Source organism: Nothobranchius furzeri, chromosome 14 (genome assembly GCF_043380555.1).
Source record: "Nothobranchius furzeri strain GRZ-AD chromosome 14, NfurGRZ-RIMD1, whole genome shotgun sequence".
Classification (NCBI taxonomy): Eukaryota; Metazoa; Chordata; class Actinopteri; order Cyprinodontiformes; family Nothobranchiidae; genus Nothobranchius; species Nothobranchius furzeri.
In genome coordinates, this window is record NC_091754.1 from 20,870,657 (window position 1) to 20,887,305 (window position 16,649).

Here is a 16,649-nt window from a genome sequence, read left to right on the forward strand (position 1 = left end):
CTTTTCAGCAGACACATGTTGCACAGAGCTGAAGGAGATTTAACCCTCTGGAGGCAGGCGTTGAAGACTTGCAACGTGAAAACCTACCTACCTGGTTACTCCACCTACGTATTTCATGAGCATTTTAAAACTCAGAAGTACGCCTGAAGGACGTAGTTGTTCGTCCTTTTATCAAAACTTATTTTGAGCCTGAGACGGTAAAATTCAGCTTTGGATTTTTTTTGTCATAGAAATTGAGTGATTCAGTCTGTGCAAACTGTGTCTGAGTTTTGGTGCAAAGATTTGATGAAAATTGCATTTTGTGCAACGACTCTTTCCTGCAGATGCTTTTTTTCCCTGTCATCTCTTCTGCTGCTCGGCTGTCTGAAGCACAAAAATCAGCAAAGCATGCTCAACTTTCTGTTTTTATTGTTTACAAAGCGCATCGGTGCTGCTCATTTTCCTAAAGCTGTTTTAATCTGTCCCCCCGTTCAGTGTGGATTCTTCAGGCGCTCCAAAAAGGACGACAGCGTCCCTCGCTACCACGCTGTGAGGATAAAAAAAGAAACTCCTCAGCAAAATGATGGAGAGATCAAACTGGACGCGTTTGATAAGAAGCAGTGGATGACGACGTGGATTGATAATGAAAGTTACTCGTGAACGTTTACACGAGAAACATGTTGTGCCACAAATGCACTGAATTTAAATTTCTGCTTTGCAAAAAAGTGTTCTCTGTGTAAATATGTTTTCCTGGACTTGATTGTGTCAAAACCTTGAATTTATACTCTGTATAGATGTTGTTGTTGTTGTTTTTTTTCAAGTGTTGTACATATTTAAATACCTCTGCACATTTTGTATTTATTTTTGATATGCAAGAACTAGTTCGACCAAAGTTCTGAGTTAGTTTCTGGAGTAGTTTTGTCTTTTTTAAACATAAAACTATGCAGGGAAGGTACAGCTTAAATGCAACATGCATATCAACCAGTAAGTCATTCCTGGTTTTAATACTTTCCCCTTTGAAATGTCGTTTTGGTACAATATTTGGTCTTAATGATTTACAAACCCATAATTTATGTTATTTTTGTTGTGATGTTCATGTAGCACCCACTGGACTGTAGAGCCTCACTGAGGCAACTCTTTTTGTTCCATGTAAGGAATCCAAAGAGAACATGCAGAAATAAAAATTTGCCGAGAAAAAAACGCCTCGAGTGCTTCATTGTTTTAATTGAAGTGTTTACAGAATAATGACCAGAACGCTCCAGCTGTAAGGATTATTCTTGGAATGAATTATTTTCAGATGACATATGTGAAACAGATCATGAAAAAAAAGCTAAACTTTAGATACTTAACATAAATGTCGGTGCAAAGATGGATGCCATCATGCTCTGTCAATCATTAAATTGAAATGGAGTCTAATAAAAAATTAAGTCCCTGTATTTTAACAAAAATTGAGAGAATATAAGGCTACCACAAACTTCATTAGGTTGATTTATAAATTGTAATTGTTTCTAATTAGGTCCCCAGTAGTTCCTTTTGAAATGCAGAGGGGGCGCTGTGGAGCAGCTGCAGAGACCCAGTGGTTGTGGGTCTGACTCTTATTCATATTCATAGTGATTGAGGGCAGAGGAGCAGCAGATCTAGACTTTTGCGTTCTTGTGGACGAGCTGAGATGCTGCAGCAGGAGGAATCGTCTACTTTTCAGGTCCTACTTTTACTTTATGCACCTGCTGACCGTAGCGCTTGGATGTAATCTGGACACCTCTCATGTCATCAGGAAAGACGGGGAGCCGGGCTCTCGGTTTGGGTTTTCTCTCACCCTGCACCAACAAGTCGAACCGGATGAAGTCATGTGAGTGTCCACACGTCTTCACTGCCTTTCAGTCAGACAGTTTTTTCCTCCTAGATTAATTTAAACCTTCATTCAGACGTTAGCTCTAGACATATTTAGATTCATGGACTCTTGCAAAATGTCTACACATTTGCAGATGAAGCAACTTTTTCATGGATCAATTAAACCAAATTCTGCATGTCTGTCTGCTTTCACACACCTGACTCAAATGAGTAAATTGCCTTCAAAGCTAAGTAGCCTGTTAATCACCCACTCGTCTCAATCCAGATGTGTTGGAGCAAAATAATCATCAAAAACATGGAGGATGGTGACCTTTCGCCTATAGTGGATTGTATTTCTGCATTTCAGCCACATCTTGTGATCTGACCTCATTCATTTTTAATAGAAGGTTTTGGGGATGAAATGAAAGAGTTGCTTTTTTTTCACAGCTTATTTCACAAGATTAATGAACAAACCTTGTTCCCAAGCTTCAATAAACATCAAAGCTCAGATAAATTATTTTGTATCTTGAGCATCAAGGAAACTTGCTTCAAATGTTAAAATGTGTGAAATGAACACATTCTAGAAAAACTAAGAGTTTGATTAAAAAAAATGAGGAAGAGTGTGCACGATGGTGCAGTTGGTAGTGCTGTTGCCTCACAGTGAGAAGGTTGTGGTTCATATGTGGTGAGCGACGTTTCTGCGTGGAGTTTGCATGTTCTCCTTATGCATGTGTGGGTTTTATCCCGGTACTCCAGTCCTCTGCTACAGGTCAAATACATGCATTAAAGGGAAACTGGCAGCCCTAAATTGTGTGTGTGTGTGTGTGTGTGTGTGTGTGTGTGTGTGTGTGTGTGTGTGTGTGTGTGTGTGTGTGTGTGTGTGTGTGTGTGTGTGTGTTGGACTGAACGAACTAATGAGACAGGTGTAAAAAATGTTCCAAAAACACCGAGGTTATGATCCTGCAGTGGGAACACGGCACATCTGACCAACCTCTAGCTTTGTTTTGCAGAACTAGCTTTTGTAAAACTTGTTTTTGGTTTGCTTTTTAATTGTTTTTGTGCTTTTTCATACTTTTACTTGTGTGAAAATGTGAAATTTATCCAAAGTGCTGCTTCTCCATATCTTCCTCCAACTGGATTCTAACAGTGTAAGAGAGTGCCGAGTCTGCTACCCCCTTGCTTCATGGGGAAAAATGTGGTTATTGTCAGACTTTTTCCTCAGGTTGCTGATTGGTTCCCCCAGAGCCCGAGCATTAAACAAACAAGCATCCAAAATCACGGGAGGCCTTTATAAATGTGAACTCGACCATTCCAGTGACTGTGAGCGAGTTGAGTTTGATAATGAAGGTGAGAAACCACCTGCTCATCAAGCTACCTCTAGCCTGTCAGCCTAAATAACAGTTTATGTTTATTTGTTCTTTGTTGCTGCTTCTCTAAGAGGACAAAGCCCATGAGAGTAAAGAAGACCAGTGGATGGGCGTGACGGTGCAGAGTCAGGGTTCTGGAGGAAAGATATTGGTTAACTGCAACACTTTTACCTTTTTTATCCCAATTTTATGAATCGTTAGATTTGAAGACAATAGACTTATTTCATTTCAGACGTGTGCTCATTGCTACCAGAAGCACATTCAGGTAAACTCTCCATTGGAGGTCCACACCATTCCTGGGCGCTGTTACATCCTCAACCAGAACTTGACCATAAACCCATTTTGAGCTGAGATTGGAGTTAACTGGAAGCTCTGTGGAATGGAGCACAGCCATGATTTGGGATCCTGCCAGAAGGGCCTTGCAGCCACTTTCACTAAAGACGACCATTAATTAGTGTTTGGATCACCAGGAGCTTACTTCTGGAAAGGTCACTGTCTAATCCAACAGTTTAGCTACATATTTTTATCAGGATGAAAGTTGTTTTACTCGTTCCCTCTAAATCTGCTGCTTTGGTTCTTCAAATCCTCTCCAGGAACCGTCCAACTGGAACACAGGAATGATGACACTTACCTAGACACGGGTATTCATGAAGATGGTCCACATCTGGTTTATGAAAATCTAAATCCTTTACCTGACAGCAGCCACCTTACAGTACATTTACAGTTTATTTTCCTGACATCAGTGTTTTGATCGTAGTTGCGCGTTTCTGTCATTTACTTTTAAGTTCCTAACTGAGTCTATCCACAGTTAATACTGACGTGTTGTTCCTTTGTAACATTAACTGTAAAATAAAAATAAAGTTGCTGCATTTTAAGCCTTAAGACACGTTGAGATTGGATCACAGTATTCATTTATCTATGACTTTCTCGCAGCACTGACTGGAAGCATCAGCGGCCATGACAAGAAAAAGGGACATTTTGTCCTTTTTTACCGCTGTTAGTAAAGAACAGCGTAGACAGAGAGAGGATGAAAGTCATGAGGGAGCTGAGAAGCAGGATGAAGGAGAGAAGGAGGAGTTGGTTGGAGAGGAACCAGAGAGGTCAGAGGCTGTCCACCCTGAGAGTGAGGAGGAGGAAGATGTAGGCTGTGAGGGAGAGAGTGAGGAGAAAATGAGGGACATCTTCTGTCATGTGCACCGTGTACACTACCGTCAGGTTTGTGGGTGTTGAACAACCCCTCTGTGATTGCAGCTCTTATTGTGTGTAAAATACATTTGAAGCATGCTGACTCTGGACCAAAATTTCTGTTGTTTATATTTAATAAATAGATAAAATAAGACTGAATTAACTAATTATGACTTTTATCCTCATGCTAACATTTATTTTCTTTCCGATATCAGCAAGTGTAAGGGTGGCCCACCTACTCAGCATCATTTGAGGACATTTCCAGTGACATTAATAGGAGACAGAAGACGCAGCTTTCAGCCAAGCTGGTATGAAAGTCATCCTTGGGTTAAATATTCTGTTGCTATGGACTCTACTTATTGTCATGCATGCAGACATTTTAGCTCACCAAGTAGTGCAGGAAGTGTGTTTGACTCACCGTGTGGATTTACGGAAAAAAGCAACTGAGGGGGGTGGGTGGGGGGGTTCAGTACATGCAAAGTACTTTTGTTACAGCTTTATATAATGCTGTTCTGTGTGTGTGTGTGTGTGTGTGTGTGTGTGTGTGTGTGTGTGTGTGTGTGTGTGTGTGTGTGTGTGTGTGTGTGTGTGTGTGTGTGTGTGTGTGTGTGTGTGTGTGTGTGTGTGTGTGTGTGTGTGTGTGTGTGTTTGACTACAAAAAGCACTGCACTAAGAAATTGTATTGTGCACATATTTAATTTGTTTGAATGTTTGTTTTTCATATGTACAGTACATGTAATCTTCAAATAAAGTCACAAACTATAACAATCAACTAGAATTATTTTTTTACTCAAGTCTCATGTTGCGGTGAAGCATTCAGAATTGTTATCTGAGTACCATAAAGACATGCCAGTTTTACTTTCACAAGTAAACCATTACTGCATTCGCTGTAATAGATTACTTGTTCATTGCCTTTTATTATGAATTTATTTGAATCTTATTTTAATAAAATACAGCTGTAAAAGATCATAGATGAAAACAGTAAAGGAAAATTTTTGATAAATTTGATCCCCAAAATATAGTAAAGATAGAAATTAAAAAGAAGAGAACAAAAAAGTGAGTAGTTTCACAGTACTAGGAATTTCCTTTGGTAAAATTGTGCACAAGCACAAAATTAGTCATATGGCAGAGACAAAAAAGAATTTTGATATTGCCCTAATTTTTCCCTTTTTTTTCTTGCGCCCCCATGAAAAAATACTGGCCCCACTGTGGCCCCCCTGGAAAACTTGGTCTAGAACCGCCCCTGATATTGTATGACGAAAGACAATTTTTAATTCCATTGAAACAGTTTAGTGATGAAGTCTTTGTACAGAAACTGTCTGATTTTAATGCATTTCAAACTCTTCAGATGCTTTTGTTTGTTCTGATGCTAAAAAATAAAAAAAGCATAACAAGTGTAAATTCCCTGCAAGACTTAACATTTTTTATTGTTTACAGAGCACGGATAACTGTTTTCATGTTTCCCCATTCGTGGATTCTGCAGACATTACCAGCCTATGATGGAACAATCAATCTCGATGCTTTGGGTGGGAAGCAGCGGATGACAATGAAGCTCTTATTTTTAGCAGATTCTGCAAATTAGGACAAACTGTAGTCCATTTTTATATTTGTGACATGGCTGTTTAATTTCCTGGGAATTTTTTACTGTAGAAATGGTGAATTGTATTTTTTAACATTGTATTAGAATGAAAATCTCAAAGTGTTTTGCAACATACCTGTGAGGTTGGCCAACATGTTCTACTACCTTATCTGGAGCTGTTAAGAAAACCAATGCTTCTGCTTGTCAGTGCGCCCCAGGGCAGCTGTGGCTACATCGTAGCTCATCACCATCAGTGTGTGAATGGATGAATGATACACTGTAGTGTAAAGTGCTTTGGAGTCCTTACTCTGAGAGGTGCTATACAAGTGCGGGTCATTTATCATTTCTTGCACCCGCCTCCTTGTGTTTTTACATCTAATCTAGGGCTCAGGTAGAATTAAGCAGCTTGTAGATCATTACTGAGACAAATTACAGTTAAAGCTCTAAAATGATTAAGTAATTTAGATTATTTCAACTCAAAAAGTCTGGTAGATCTTTCATGTTTCAGATTAGATGTGAGAATTAGAGTCATGACACACCACATCAGGCTGAATGAGATCCACTGCAATTGTTTTATTTAATCACACTACCCAGAACATTTAATATGATCAATTAACTTTATAAAGAACTATTGAGAAAATATTTATCTTAATAAAACCAAAACAGAAAGTGAAATGAGTAAATCCAAACAAAAGAGCATAATGTTTATGCAGAGTTAAACTCATCAACAGATCAGTCAAAGGTTAAACGAAAGCTCTTCTCCTGCTCCTTGCGTTGGGTGTCGCAGAGTTTAGACACTTCTTCCACTCTTCTCTGCAGGAGAACCGAGTTCTGGTCGATCCACTGCAGCGAATCCATGTGGGCGTTGAGAATTTTACAAATCTGCTGGAGCTAAAACAGAGAGAAAGAGATGAATGAAAAAGGCAAACATCATAATGACAGGTTTAAGGATGACTTAGATCTGATCTTACTGGGTCACTGGAGTCAGCTGGGCCGCTGGATGTGTTCAGGTGCTCAATTATCTCCTTCAGGTCCTGAGACATCCTCTTCAGCTGTGCGTCTACGTTCTCAGCGAGCTTGTATGTTCTCTCACGCTCCTCATCGGCATTCTGCATGTAGATGGTTCCGCTCTGCTCCTTCACGGACTCCTCCAGCGGACACAGCAGGTCCTCCAGCTCCTTCTGCTGGGACAGGATGAAGTCCAGCTCCTGGTTCAGCCTCCTCTGGTCCAGCTTCACCTTCTCCAGCTCCTTGTGCAGGGATGTGATCTTCTCTCCGTTCTCCACCAGCATGCGGTCCCAGGCATTCACCTGAGTCGCTTGCTGTAAGAAATGTCTTTCTTGGTCCTCCAGCTCAAGACTCCACTTGTTTATGAGGCTCTCCAGCTGGGCATAGGTCATCACAGGAGGAGCAGTGGTGGTGGTGGTGCCGATTGTTGTGGCTGTTGTGGTTGTGCTTGTGGTGGATGTAGTTTTGAGTCCCAGTATGAAGCCCGTAGCTGTGCCTGTGGTGGCGGCTGCAGTTAGGATGGAGGCCGGAGCAGAGGTGGTGGTTGCTGAACTCAGAGGTTTGAGTGGGAAGGATAAGCCCCCTCCAGCTGCTGTGGTGGTTGCAGTGCTCACCGATGAAAGTGGAGCCGAAATTGGAGCTGCACCAAACATGAATCCTGGAGCTGCTGCTGTAGTGGCGGCGGTGGTGGTTATGGGTGTCGCAAACAGAGTAGGGCCTGGAGTCGGAGCCACCTGGGTGGTTGCTGTAGGGGCTGGGGTTGATGAAGGTTTAATCCCAAAGTTAAAACCTCCACCCTGGGTGGTTGGAGCTGCAGAGGCGGTGGTTGCAGGGGTTCCAAAGCTGAATCCCGCTCCTGTGGCAGCAGTGGGGGCTGCAGCTGAGGTCACCTGGACTTTGGGAGCACCAAAACTGAACCCTCCAATGGACATGCCACTTGCTGCTGTCGTGGCTGTGGGTGCTACCACTGACTGAGGCTGGACTTGTGTGGGAGCACCGAAGGTGAATCCTCCCCCGCTTGGTGCCACTGTTGCTACTGCTGGTGCAGCAGCTGGGGGCTGCGAGGTTAGCAGGCTGCCTAAGGTGAACCCTGACCCGGCAGCCGGAGTTGCTGCAGAGCCCAGACTCAACCCTGTTGCTGCCGGTGTTGTCTGAGGGGTAGCAAGAGCAAACGAGGCAGTAGGCGTGCTAAAAGACAACCCCGTGCCGCCTGCGGAACTCTTGGCTGGGGTGCCAAAGCTGAAAGAGGCGGTGGGGTTGGTCTGGTTGGCATTTCCAAAGGCGAACCCCCCTCCCGGAGCTGCTGAGCTGGTTAATGTAAAACCCGCGTTGGGGGCAGCGGCAGTGGTCTTCTGCGCTCCAAAGGCGAACCCTGCATTCTGTCCGAAGTTGAATCCGCCACTCATTATCCTCACAAGAAGTTAAACACAGCCGTTACGTGTCGTTTAAAACGGCCACTTCCTTGCCGAATCTTGTGGCTTTTGGCGGGTCGCTATGACCAACTCCTCCGACTGAAGTTCCTAAAATCCCCACTGCGTCTATTTAAGTAACTTTGCACAGATACGCAGGAAATGAATGAAATCACACGCTAATCAACGTTACCTTCCGAGGAATATAGAGCCAAAATCAATAACACATTGCTAAAAACGTGGGCCTGTGAACCGACATTTCCTTTAACAGGCAATTATCTGGCCACCTAAAGGAAGTGACGACACCCGAGACGCGGCATTCTCGTATGCCCTGAATTTTGTCTGCAGGGACATAATTCCGCCTATTAATTTATTTGGCAACTGTTTTATCCAATCAGAGTTATGATTAGATTTGAGGTACATGATAGGCTCATTTGACTGCCTGATAGACAAACATTCGGAAAAATATATAGTTTGGCCTTTACAAAGAGTATGCAAAGGCAAGATAGTTACAGAATAACGAGCACTATCAACTCTTCTTCTTTCATACACACGTGAATAAAAGACATTATTTAGGACATTATCGTGCATTTATACGTCTTTATTTTCGCAATTTACCGTCAATATTGACAATAATTTTAAATACAGCCTTTCAACAGAACTTCGTGTCGGTATACGCCAGGCAACAACGATGAATCCTCTTGAACTTTGTAGTAACTCTTTGAATTAGCTTGTTGACTTTTCTGCTTCGGTGGATTTAGCAGCGATCACTTGAAGTACACACCGGACGATACACAAACATTGCAGCGCGGCCGTAGTTATGGATGCTGAACCTGCATCAATTAGCAACGTAACTGAACAATAATAAATTTAACAGCGTGTTTGCGAGCTGCTGGGTTTGCTCAACGAGCTAGTGTCGTTAAATAACACTAAGTGTGGCTCGGAAGCCACCTGCTTCCTCCGAATAACTAGTAAACCCGGTCAACATGAGGCTTCTGAGGTTTCTGAGGAACAGCGTGTCAGTAGGGAAGGATATCGATTATTACTCCAGATTTTCTCCTTCCCCTCTTTCAATGAAGCAGTTTCTGGATTTTGGTGAGATGTATTCATATAACACTCTAGGGATGTAAAAATAATTCAATGCACTGAAATATCACAACATTTCGGTTTATGATACAGAATCGATATTTAAAAGCAGAGTATCTATTATTGAGAATTTACATGCCAACATTTCTTGTATTTCTTTTGTGTGGTGCAGATCAAACACTGACAGCTAGGTGGCAGCAGTTTCTTCCTCCTTCAGTCTGACAGACCGATATCTTGCGAAAACACTGGAATTGTCTGAGTTTTCCCAGTTAAATTCACTTAAAAATTGCAAAAATAGTCAGCCTTTTAGTATCTCAATATATCGTATCGTCTCTCCTGTATAGCAACATATTATATTGCTAGATACTTGCCAATTAACACCCAGTTTTATCTCAAACTCTTCGGTGTTTCTTGATGTCTTGGTCCTGCCCCGGTTGCCTAGGAGATACGTAATCAGGTACCGCCAAGGCGTGTTCCAATCATCATGTGCTACCGAGGTGTCTGTTCTTCGTTTGTTAGCTGTTTAGCTAGCTAAGCAAGAATACACGGGAGGTGCCTTCTTTACTGGTGGTTCCCAGAATATCTAAAATTAGGATAGGAGGCAGATCTTTTAGTTATCAGGCTCCTCTCCTGTGGAACCAGCTCCCAGCTTTAGTCCGTGAGGCAGACACCTTGTCTACTTTTAAGACTAGGCTTAAAACATTTTTATTTGATAGGGCCTATGGTTAAAATCTGATGTTAGCCTACATCTGGACAAGTGGGGGAGTAGAGGTAGGTGGAGTGTACAGTCGGTAAAGACGGCTCTCCCTTGCCCTGCCTCCAACATGCCTCCATCTAAAAAGGCTAGGTTATCCTGAGTTATCTCTGTAGTTATGCTGCTATAGGCTTAGACTGGTGGAGGATACACTGACCACTTTTCACACTCTACTACTTTCTTCTACAATCTGCTCTTTAACTGTATTATTTTCTGCAATTTCAGCTATTAACTTTAATTTTTCTCTAAGTGTTTTTCTCCCCAGAAGAAGCTACAATGATGTTCTGCTGAGCTGTGGTGGCCTCATGGATGGGGCCATCGTCTAGCACACTGCTGCTAACCACTAAAACATTCTCCCTCTCCTGATAATAACTTTTTGCTTTCCTTGACGTTGGATGTGCTACTGCTAGTTTACCCATTTAATTATAGATTCACTAGGATAAGTACAATAACGTTTATCTTTCACCAAATAGAATATTTACTAAGAAATCACAATGCAACCATGCTTGGTGTGTGTGTGTGTGTGTGTGTGTGTGTGTTCTGTCTTCTTGATCCCCAGTGAGTCGTGGTGGATGGCTGCTTATACTGAGCCAGGATCCTCTGGAGGTTTCTTCCTGTTAAAAGGGAGTTTTCCTCTCCACTGTCACTATATGCTTGCTTAGTATGAGGATTGCTAACTTGATGCAATTTGCTGGTTTCCTTATATAGGAAACATTTTTTCTGATTGGATGAACTGACCTGGATTGGAATGTTTATTATGTGAAGTGCCTTGAGATTTGGCGCTATATAAATAAAATTGAATAGCCTAGCCTTGGTCAAAAAATTCCCAGAATGCAGCGTGTTATTTTCAAAAGGATGGCGGCTCAGTAGCCAGCATCTACTTTGGGGGCAAATTTCCAGTATACATGTCACGTGAAGTAAGTGTTCCATTTGACTGTTTTCTTTGATCTAGGACGCCTGGCCTCGTAAGACATCGCCATGCGAGGCCCGGCACATTGACATTGAGAAACATCCCTTATTCTATCAGAATAAAGGCAGTATAAACTTCTGCCTTCCACCTAGCAGTCAGTTTGAATTGCACCACACTAAAATATATATTAAATGTTTGCATACAGCTTTTACATGTCAATTAAGGGTCATGACACAAAATATCGCGATATTTCACATTATCGATACTTTCTTACATTCCTACTCGGTTAACATCATTAGCATGGTACCTTTTGTTGGAAAACTTCATAATTAGGACATCAATAGACCCTAACCCAGGATGATCAGATCTCTGGTGTAATTAGATATGTGTTGTCATAGGGCTGGGTGATAAATAAAAATGTATCTTATTGAAATTTCTGACTAACCAATATGAATTTTATTTTTCCATGGCAATAAATTCGATAATCAAAAAAGATGTTTGGCGAGGTTCATGTCCCTTTAAGAAGCTGGACCACATGACAACGTGACTCAAGAAATGAATGTGACAGCCCCATCTAGTGGACAACTTTTGTTTCTGCACATTCATGTAGTTATTGTCCATTCATTGTTATAAAGAATAATTCCTCAATGTATTGTAATAGTGATTTTAGGCCATATCGCCCAGCCCTATGTTGTCAGTAAATTCATCTTTGCTATTATACAGCTATATTAAGTAGTTGGACCCCCTGCTGTGATGCTGAGCAGGTTTTCCTTCTGGGTCACTGAGATCTTAAGTTGGTTATTTACCCATCCAGGCTCACATAACAAGGTGTAATTAGAAGTGAAATCCAAATTGCTGTCTTGTGTTTCTTTTTCCATTCAGGCTCAGAAAACGCATGTGAGAAAACATCCTTTGCCTTCCTCCGACAGGAGTTACCTGTGAGGCTGGCCAACATCATGAAGGAGATCAATTTGCTGCCCGACAACTTGCTGAGGACGCCGTCTGTGGGTCTGGTCCAGAGCTGGTATGCTGAATCTGCTTTTATCTCAGCAAAGGTTTAAAACAGGCACCCCTGACTCACTACTCCTGTGTAGGTACATGCAAAGTTTTCAGGAGATTCTTGAGTTCAAAGACAAAAACGCAGACGATGAGAAAGTCACATGCGAGTGAGTTGTGTTAACTTTGTAGAATTACTCTTAAATCATTGCAAGTTATTTTCCAACATTTCACTAACTTATTTAATTTTGATCAGTTTCACAGATGCTGTGATAAAAGTCAGAAATCGCCACAACGACGTGATCCCCACCATGGCTCAGGGGGTCGTGGAATACAAAGAGACGTACGGCACAGACCCGGTGGTCAGCCAGAACGTTCAGTACTTCCTGGATCGTTTCTACATGAGCAGGATATCCATCAGGATGCTGCTCAACCAGCACAGTGAGAACGTTTGTTCATTTTTGTGACATCAGATCAATGTTTCCTGAATGTCTGCAGCCTTAAAAACAAACACCCGAATGTTTAAACCTGGAACAACTTGTAGCTTTTCTGCCCCGACGTGAGAATTGTTGCATTTGCTTCCACTTTACGACGACTAAAACGTTTAGCCCTTCCCTCTTCTCTGATCAATATTTTACGTGTAGATATGAATCTGTCATGAGCCCGTAACTGTTTTCCTAATAAATAATCAGCATGTTAATCAAATAACTAGAAATAGAGTAGATGAACTAGTAGGGCAGGTGCCACATGGAGAGGGAATGGCACAGCTGGTCAGGTTTCAGCTTGTTAAAATCTAGGGAGATTTATTTAGTCTGTGAGTAAAATCCACCCAGAGAACCCTCAGAGGAAACCAAAAAGTTGACGTGAATCAGTATAAATCAGCATTTCATTATGGAGTCTTAAAGCGATGCAAAACAAGGTCTAAATGTGCTTTTTTTCATGTATCAATCTAAGCTTTTTGAACAAAAATTGACATAAAATATAGTTTTAATACTATTAAGTATATTATTTTAATTCCAAATGACTCCTCACATTCTTATTTGCAGCTCTACTGTTTGGTGGGAAGGTCGAAGTGAATCCTGCACACCCCAAGCAGATCGGCAGCATCGACCCACATTGTTGCGTCAGCGAGGTCATCAAAGGTAAGATTACTATTATTATTATTAATAAAAAAGTCTTTAACATGAATAAAACCAAACCACTTCCTCTAGATGCCTACGAGAATGCCAGGAACCTTTGTGATCGTTACTACATGAATTCCCCGGAGCTGATACTGGAGGAATTTAATGGTAATTTCCACGTTTGAGTGATTTATCTTTCATTCTTTGTTGATTGATAATTAATAGTCCTCTTTTTGTTTTTTTTTCTCTAGCCAAAGAGGAGGGGAAGCCCGTCACTGTAGTTTACGTTCCGTCTCATTTGTACCACATGGTGTTTGAACTTTTTAAGGTGAGCTTTGCTTTTTTAAAAACTCCTCTTGCAGAGTTCCTGCAAGTGTCCTTTCAATGAAACGTTTTGTTGCAGAATGCCATGCGGGCCACCATGGAGACGCACGGTGATGCATTGGATTGTCCTCCCGTTCATGCACAGATCGCTCTGGGAAGCGAGGATTTGACAGTGAAGGTGAAACTAGATTGGACTCCCACCCTGTGAATGTTTGGATGTGAAATTGTGTTTGCGTGTTATAAAATTGTTCTATTTTTGCCGATTTTGTTAGGTGTGTGATCGTGGCGGTGGTGTACCGCTTCGTAAGATCGACAGGCTGTTCACCTACACGTACTCCACGGCTCCCCGGCCCAGCACAGACGGGTCTCGGGCTGCTCCTCTGGTCAGTTTGCCGGCCTCTTTTTTTTAAGAACTGCAGATCCAAGCCCGTTTCCCACCAAGGGTGGGATGGATGCGGTCTGGTTACCGAACAGACTCACTGCCATTCACACCGACTGCGGTTCCTGTAGAAATTTGACACGTTACATTCAAAAATATTCCTGTAAAAATGTGAACTATTGTTAACTGGTGTCATCGTCATAAAACTGAAGCTGGCAAAAATAATGCAACACGGGTTTTATTTTAAATGAAAACTGATGCACATTCGTTAAACATGTCAGTTTTTGTCTGGCTTATGTTTTTAACTTTGTGACAATTTGCATGCGGTGTCTGAAACAATTAGAATCCATGCGGAAACCTACGGATCTGAACCCACCTCAGCCGGTGTGCATGCTCTGATTGGACTGCGATCCGGAGCTGCAGAATCGTCCTGAAAGGTTTCCATTTGTTTTTTGGGACGCTGCTTGCGGATCGTCAAGAAGTTGAAATTACATGAAACGTACAGAAAGTGAGATGTATGGCAGCAAGGTGCATCTGGTTTATTTAAAAATAAAACCATTGTTGCAACTGTCTGTCGGCTTGTGTAATTAATGCCCTTGATATCAGTTTGAGAAGACGGCTGTGGCTTTTGTTTACCAGCTCCTCTCTACACAATAGCTGAGTGAGGTTGCCCCCCCAAAATCTAACAAAATTGGTGTCAAACATTTGTGCTGCATTTTTGATGCTGCAACATTGTTTGTGCTACTTTCATTTTAGATATTAGTAAAGGTTTTCAAAGGTCCCCCCCCCCCCCCCTATTAAGCAAATCAATCAAAAATTTTTTAGTGAACAGAGCAGGCGATAAATATTCCTAAGATGAAAGTAAGCTGACCGAGTGACTGAACTGATATGTGACCTGAAGGACAGGGAAAAGTGGTCACGTAGACTACATTAGCAATTGTATTCACCTTTAACCCCTCCATTGGCATCAAATCAGCACAGCTTGGGTGCAGGGGGTTGACCTAGGATAACCTTTGGAAACTTTTATTTATCTTTTCAATGAAAGCAGTGCAAAAATATTTGCAGCACAAATGTTTGACACAAAATTTGAACAAGGTGTGTGTGTGTGTGTGTGGGGGGGGCAACTTTACTCAGGTTAGTTGTTCTCGTGTGAACTCGCAAGCAACTTCCCAGTCGGTGTAAATGGTAGTCCATCCGGAAGCTGTACGGATTTCAGTCTGCACGTGGTGTGAGGCTTCAGTGAGATAATTATTTTGTTTGGGTGTTCATCTTTGGTCCAGTTTTCCTATTTGGTCAAAAAACATAAAAACTACCCCTAAAAATGGAGGGAAAACATCTGTTCAGTAAACTAAATGTAGCTGAGCCAACCTACACCAGGACTGACTATAAGATTCTGCTGAATCATGGTTTGTGTTTTCCCAGGCTGGTTATGGACACGGCCTGCCCATCTCTAGGCTGTATGCTCGTTACTTTCAGGGGGATCTGAAGCTATACTCTCTGGAGGGTTATGGAACTGATGCTGTGATCTACATACGGGTAACAGAGTTTCACCATGTTAGAAGTTCCTTGTAGGATGAAAACTTAACTTTTTTCTTTTGCTTATTTCAGGCACTGTCCACAGAATCTATCGAGCGACTCCCCGTGTACAACAAGTCTGCCTGGAAGCACTACAAGACCATCCACGAGGCCGATGACTGGTGCGTCCCGAGCAAAGAGCCCAAGGACATGACCACGTTTCGTAGTTTTTAAAGCCTAAAGGCTTCTTGACGAGGCGTTTAGGGAACCTTCTCGTTAAGGAATGAGTATTTAACTGGTGTTTTAAAAAAAGATCACAGAACAAACTTAGTGCCATATGTTGTATTAGTTTTCAACTAATCATTAAGAAAACAACCACCGTGAGCTGCTGAACAACCAATATTAGTTTAAATTTGTCCAGGCTGAACAAACTGGGTGTAATGAGAAAAGGCTAAATTCTGGTAGTTCAGGACCATTTGCACAACTGTACATCTTTAAGGTGTTACAAGATCCTAGTTTATGTTACAAGTGTGCAACTTTTATTCTAAGTTTCTTTTCTGCTTCGTTATTTTGAAAAGCAAAAGGAAAAATTTAAAACGTTGCTTGATGTGGTCAAAAACTATATTATAGTTACGTGGTCGTATTTTTATTTTTTTTTACAAAAGCAACTGGATAACTAGAAGGAACAAAAATCCAGACTGTCATGTTACATCCTTGACTTTTCCGAGCTTTTCTTCCTAATGTAATGCTAACTGGTCCCAGTGTGGTGGCATTAGGACTGAACAAGTCTTAGTTTGTTGTTGCACTGTAAGCACTTAACTCAGTAGATCTATTTAGATTGTTCTAATATTTGGATTTTTGGGGTAAAAAAAACTATGCAAGTGGAATAGAGGTTTCCAAAAGGAAATGCTTGAATAAAATATATCAAATGTTTCATTTTCTTTCTGCATCTGATAAATCTGTGCAAAAAATTGCACCTGTTGTATGAAGTTGGGGGAAAAAAGCCACAAGTGAAAATGAGATTTATTTTTTTTACACTGTGTACCAAGAATCACTTCTGATTTTAAGAGTTTTCTTGCGGTCCAACATTTCATATTCTGTTCAGACGATGTAGCCATTCCGAGGAAGAGTGTGAGTTGAGTTTTCACTGCTGGGCCTCAGCAGCTCCAGACTCAAACGAGTCCTCGTGATTGGCTCATCCTTCTGC

At 41.6% G+C, this 16,649-nt stretch overlaps 3 protein-coding genes across 5 annotated transcripts in view; 2 read left to right on the forward strand and 1 right to left on the reverse strand.

The window, feature by feature from the left end:
- The window catches only part of itga6a (integrin, alpha 6a), a 28,742-nt gene extending 27,571 nt beyond the window's left edge, over window positions 1-1,171 (forward strand). Inside the window, exon 26 of one of the 2 annotated variants that reach the window (XM_015966489.3) lies at window positions 475-1,171. Coding sequence is in view for 1 of the 2 variants with exons in the window: in XM_015966488.3 (XP_015821974.1) it covers window positions 475-639 (165 nt within the window). In the remaining variant the exon portion in view is untranslated. The remainder of the gene's footprint in view (window positions 1-474) is intronic. The other variant, XM_015966488.3, reaches the window with a different exon arrangement.
- A 501-nt stretch (window positions 1,172-1,672) lies between these two features.
- pdk1 (pyruvate dehydrogenase kinase, isozyme 1) lies at window positions 1,673-16,376 on the forward strand. Of its 2 annotated transcripts, none has more exons than XM_054746927.2 (11): window positions 1,673-1,828; window positions 11,990-12,131; window positions 12,202-12,273; window positions 12,360-12,544; window positions 13,150-13,245; window positions 13,315-13,392; window positions 13,476-13,552; window positions 13,628-13,726; window positions 13,821-13,931; window positions 15,350-15,463; window positions 15,536-16,376. In XM_054746927.2, exons 1-11 carry the CDS (start codon window positions 1,744-1,746, stop codon window positions 15,674-15,676), a joined length of 1,200 nt encoding a protein of 399 aa, XP_054602902.1. In that variant the 5' UTR covers window positions 1,673-1,743; the 3' UTR covers window positions 15,677-16,376. The 2 variants fall into 2 exon arrangements, with proteins under 2 accessions (XP_054602902.1, XP_015821972.1); XM_015966486.3 differs by lacking the exon at window positions 1,673-1,828 and adding an exon at window positions 9,115-9,452.
- nup62l (nucleoporin 62 like) lies at window positions 6,494-8,545 on the reverse strand. The gene is made up of 2 exons (XM_015966487.3): window positions 6,912-8,545; window positions 6,494-6,831 (listed from the first exon to the last, which is right to left on the reverse strand). The coding sequence occupies exons 1-2, from the start codon at window positions 8,352-8,354 to the stop codon at window positions 6,673-6,675; spliced, it is 1,602 nt and encodes a 533-aa protein (XP_015821973.1). The 5' UTR covers window positions 8,355-8,545; the 3' UTR covers window positions 6,494-6,672.
- Window positions 16,377-16,649: the final 273 nt, after the last annotated feature.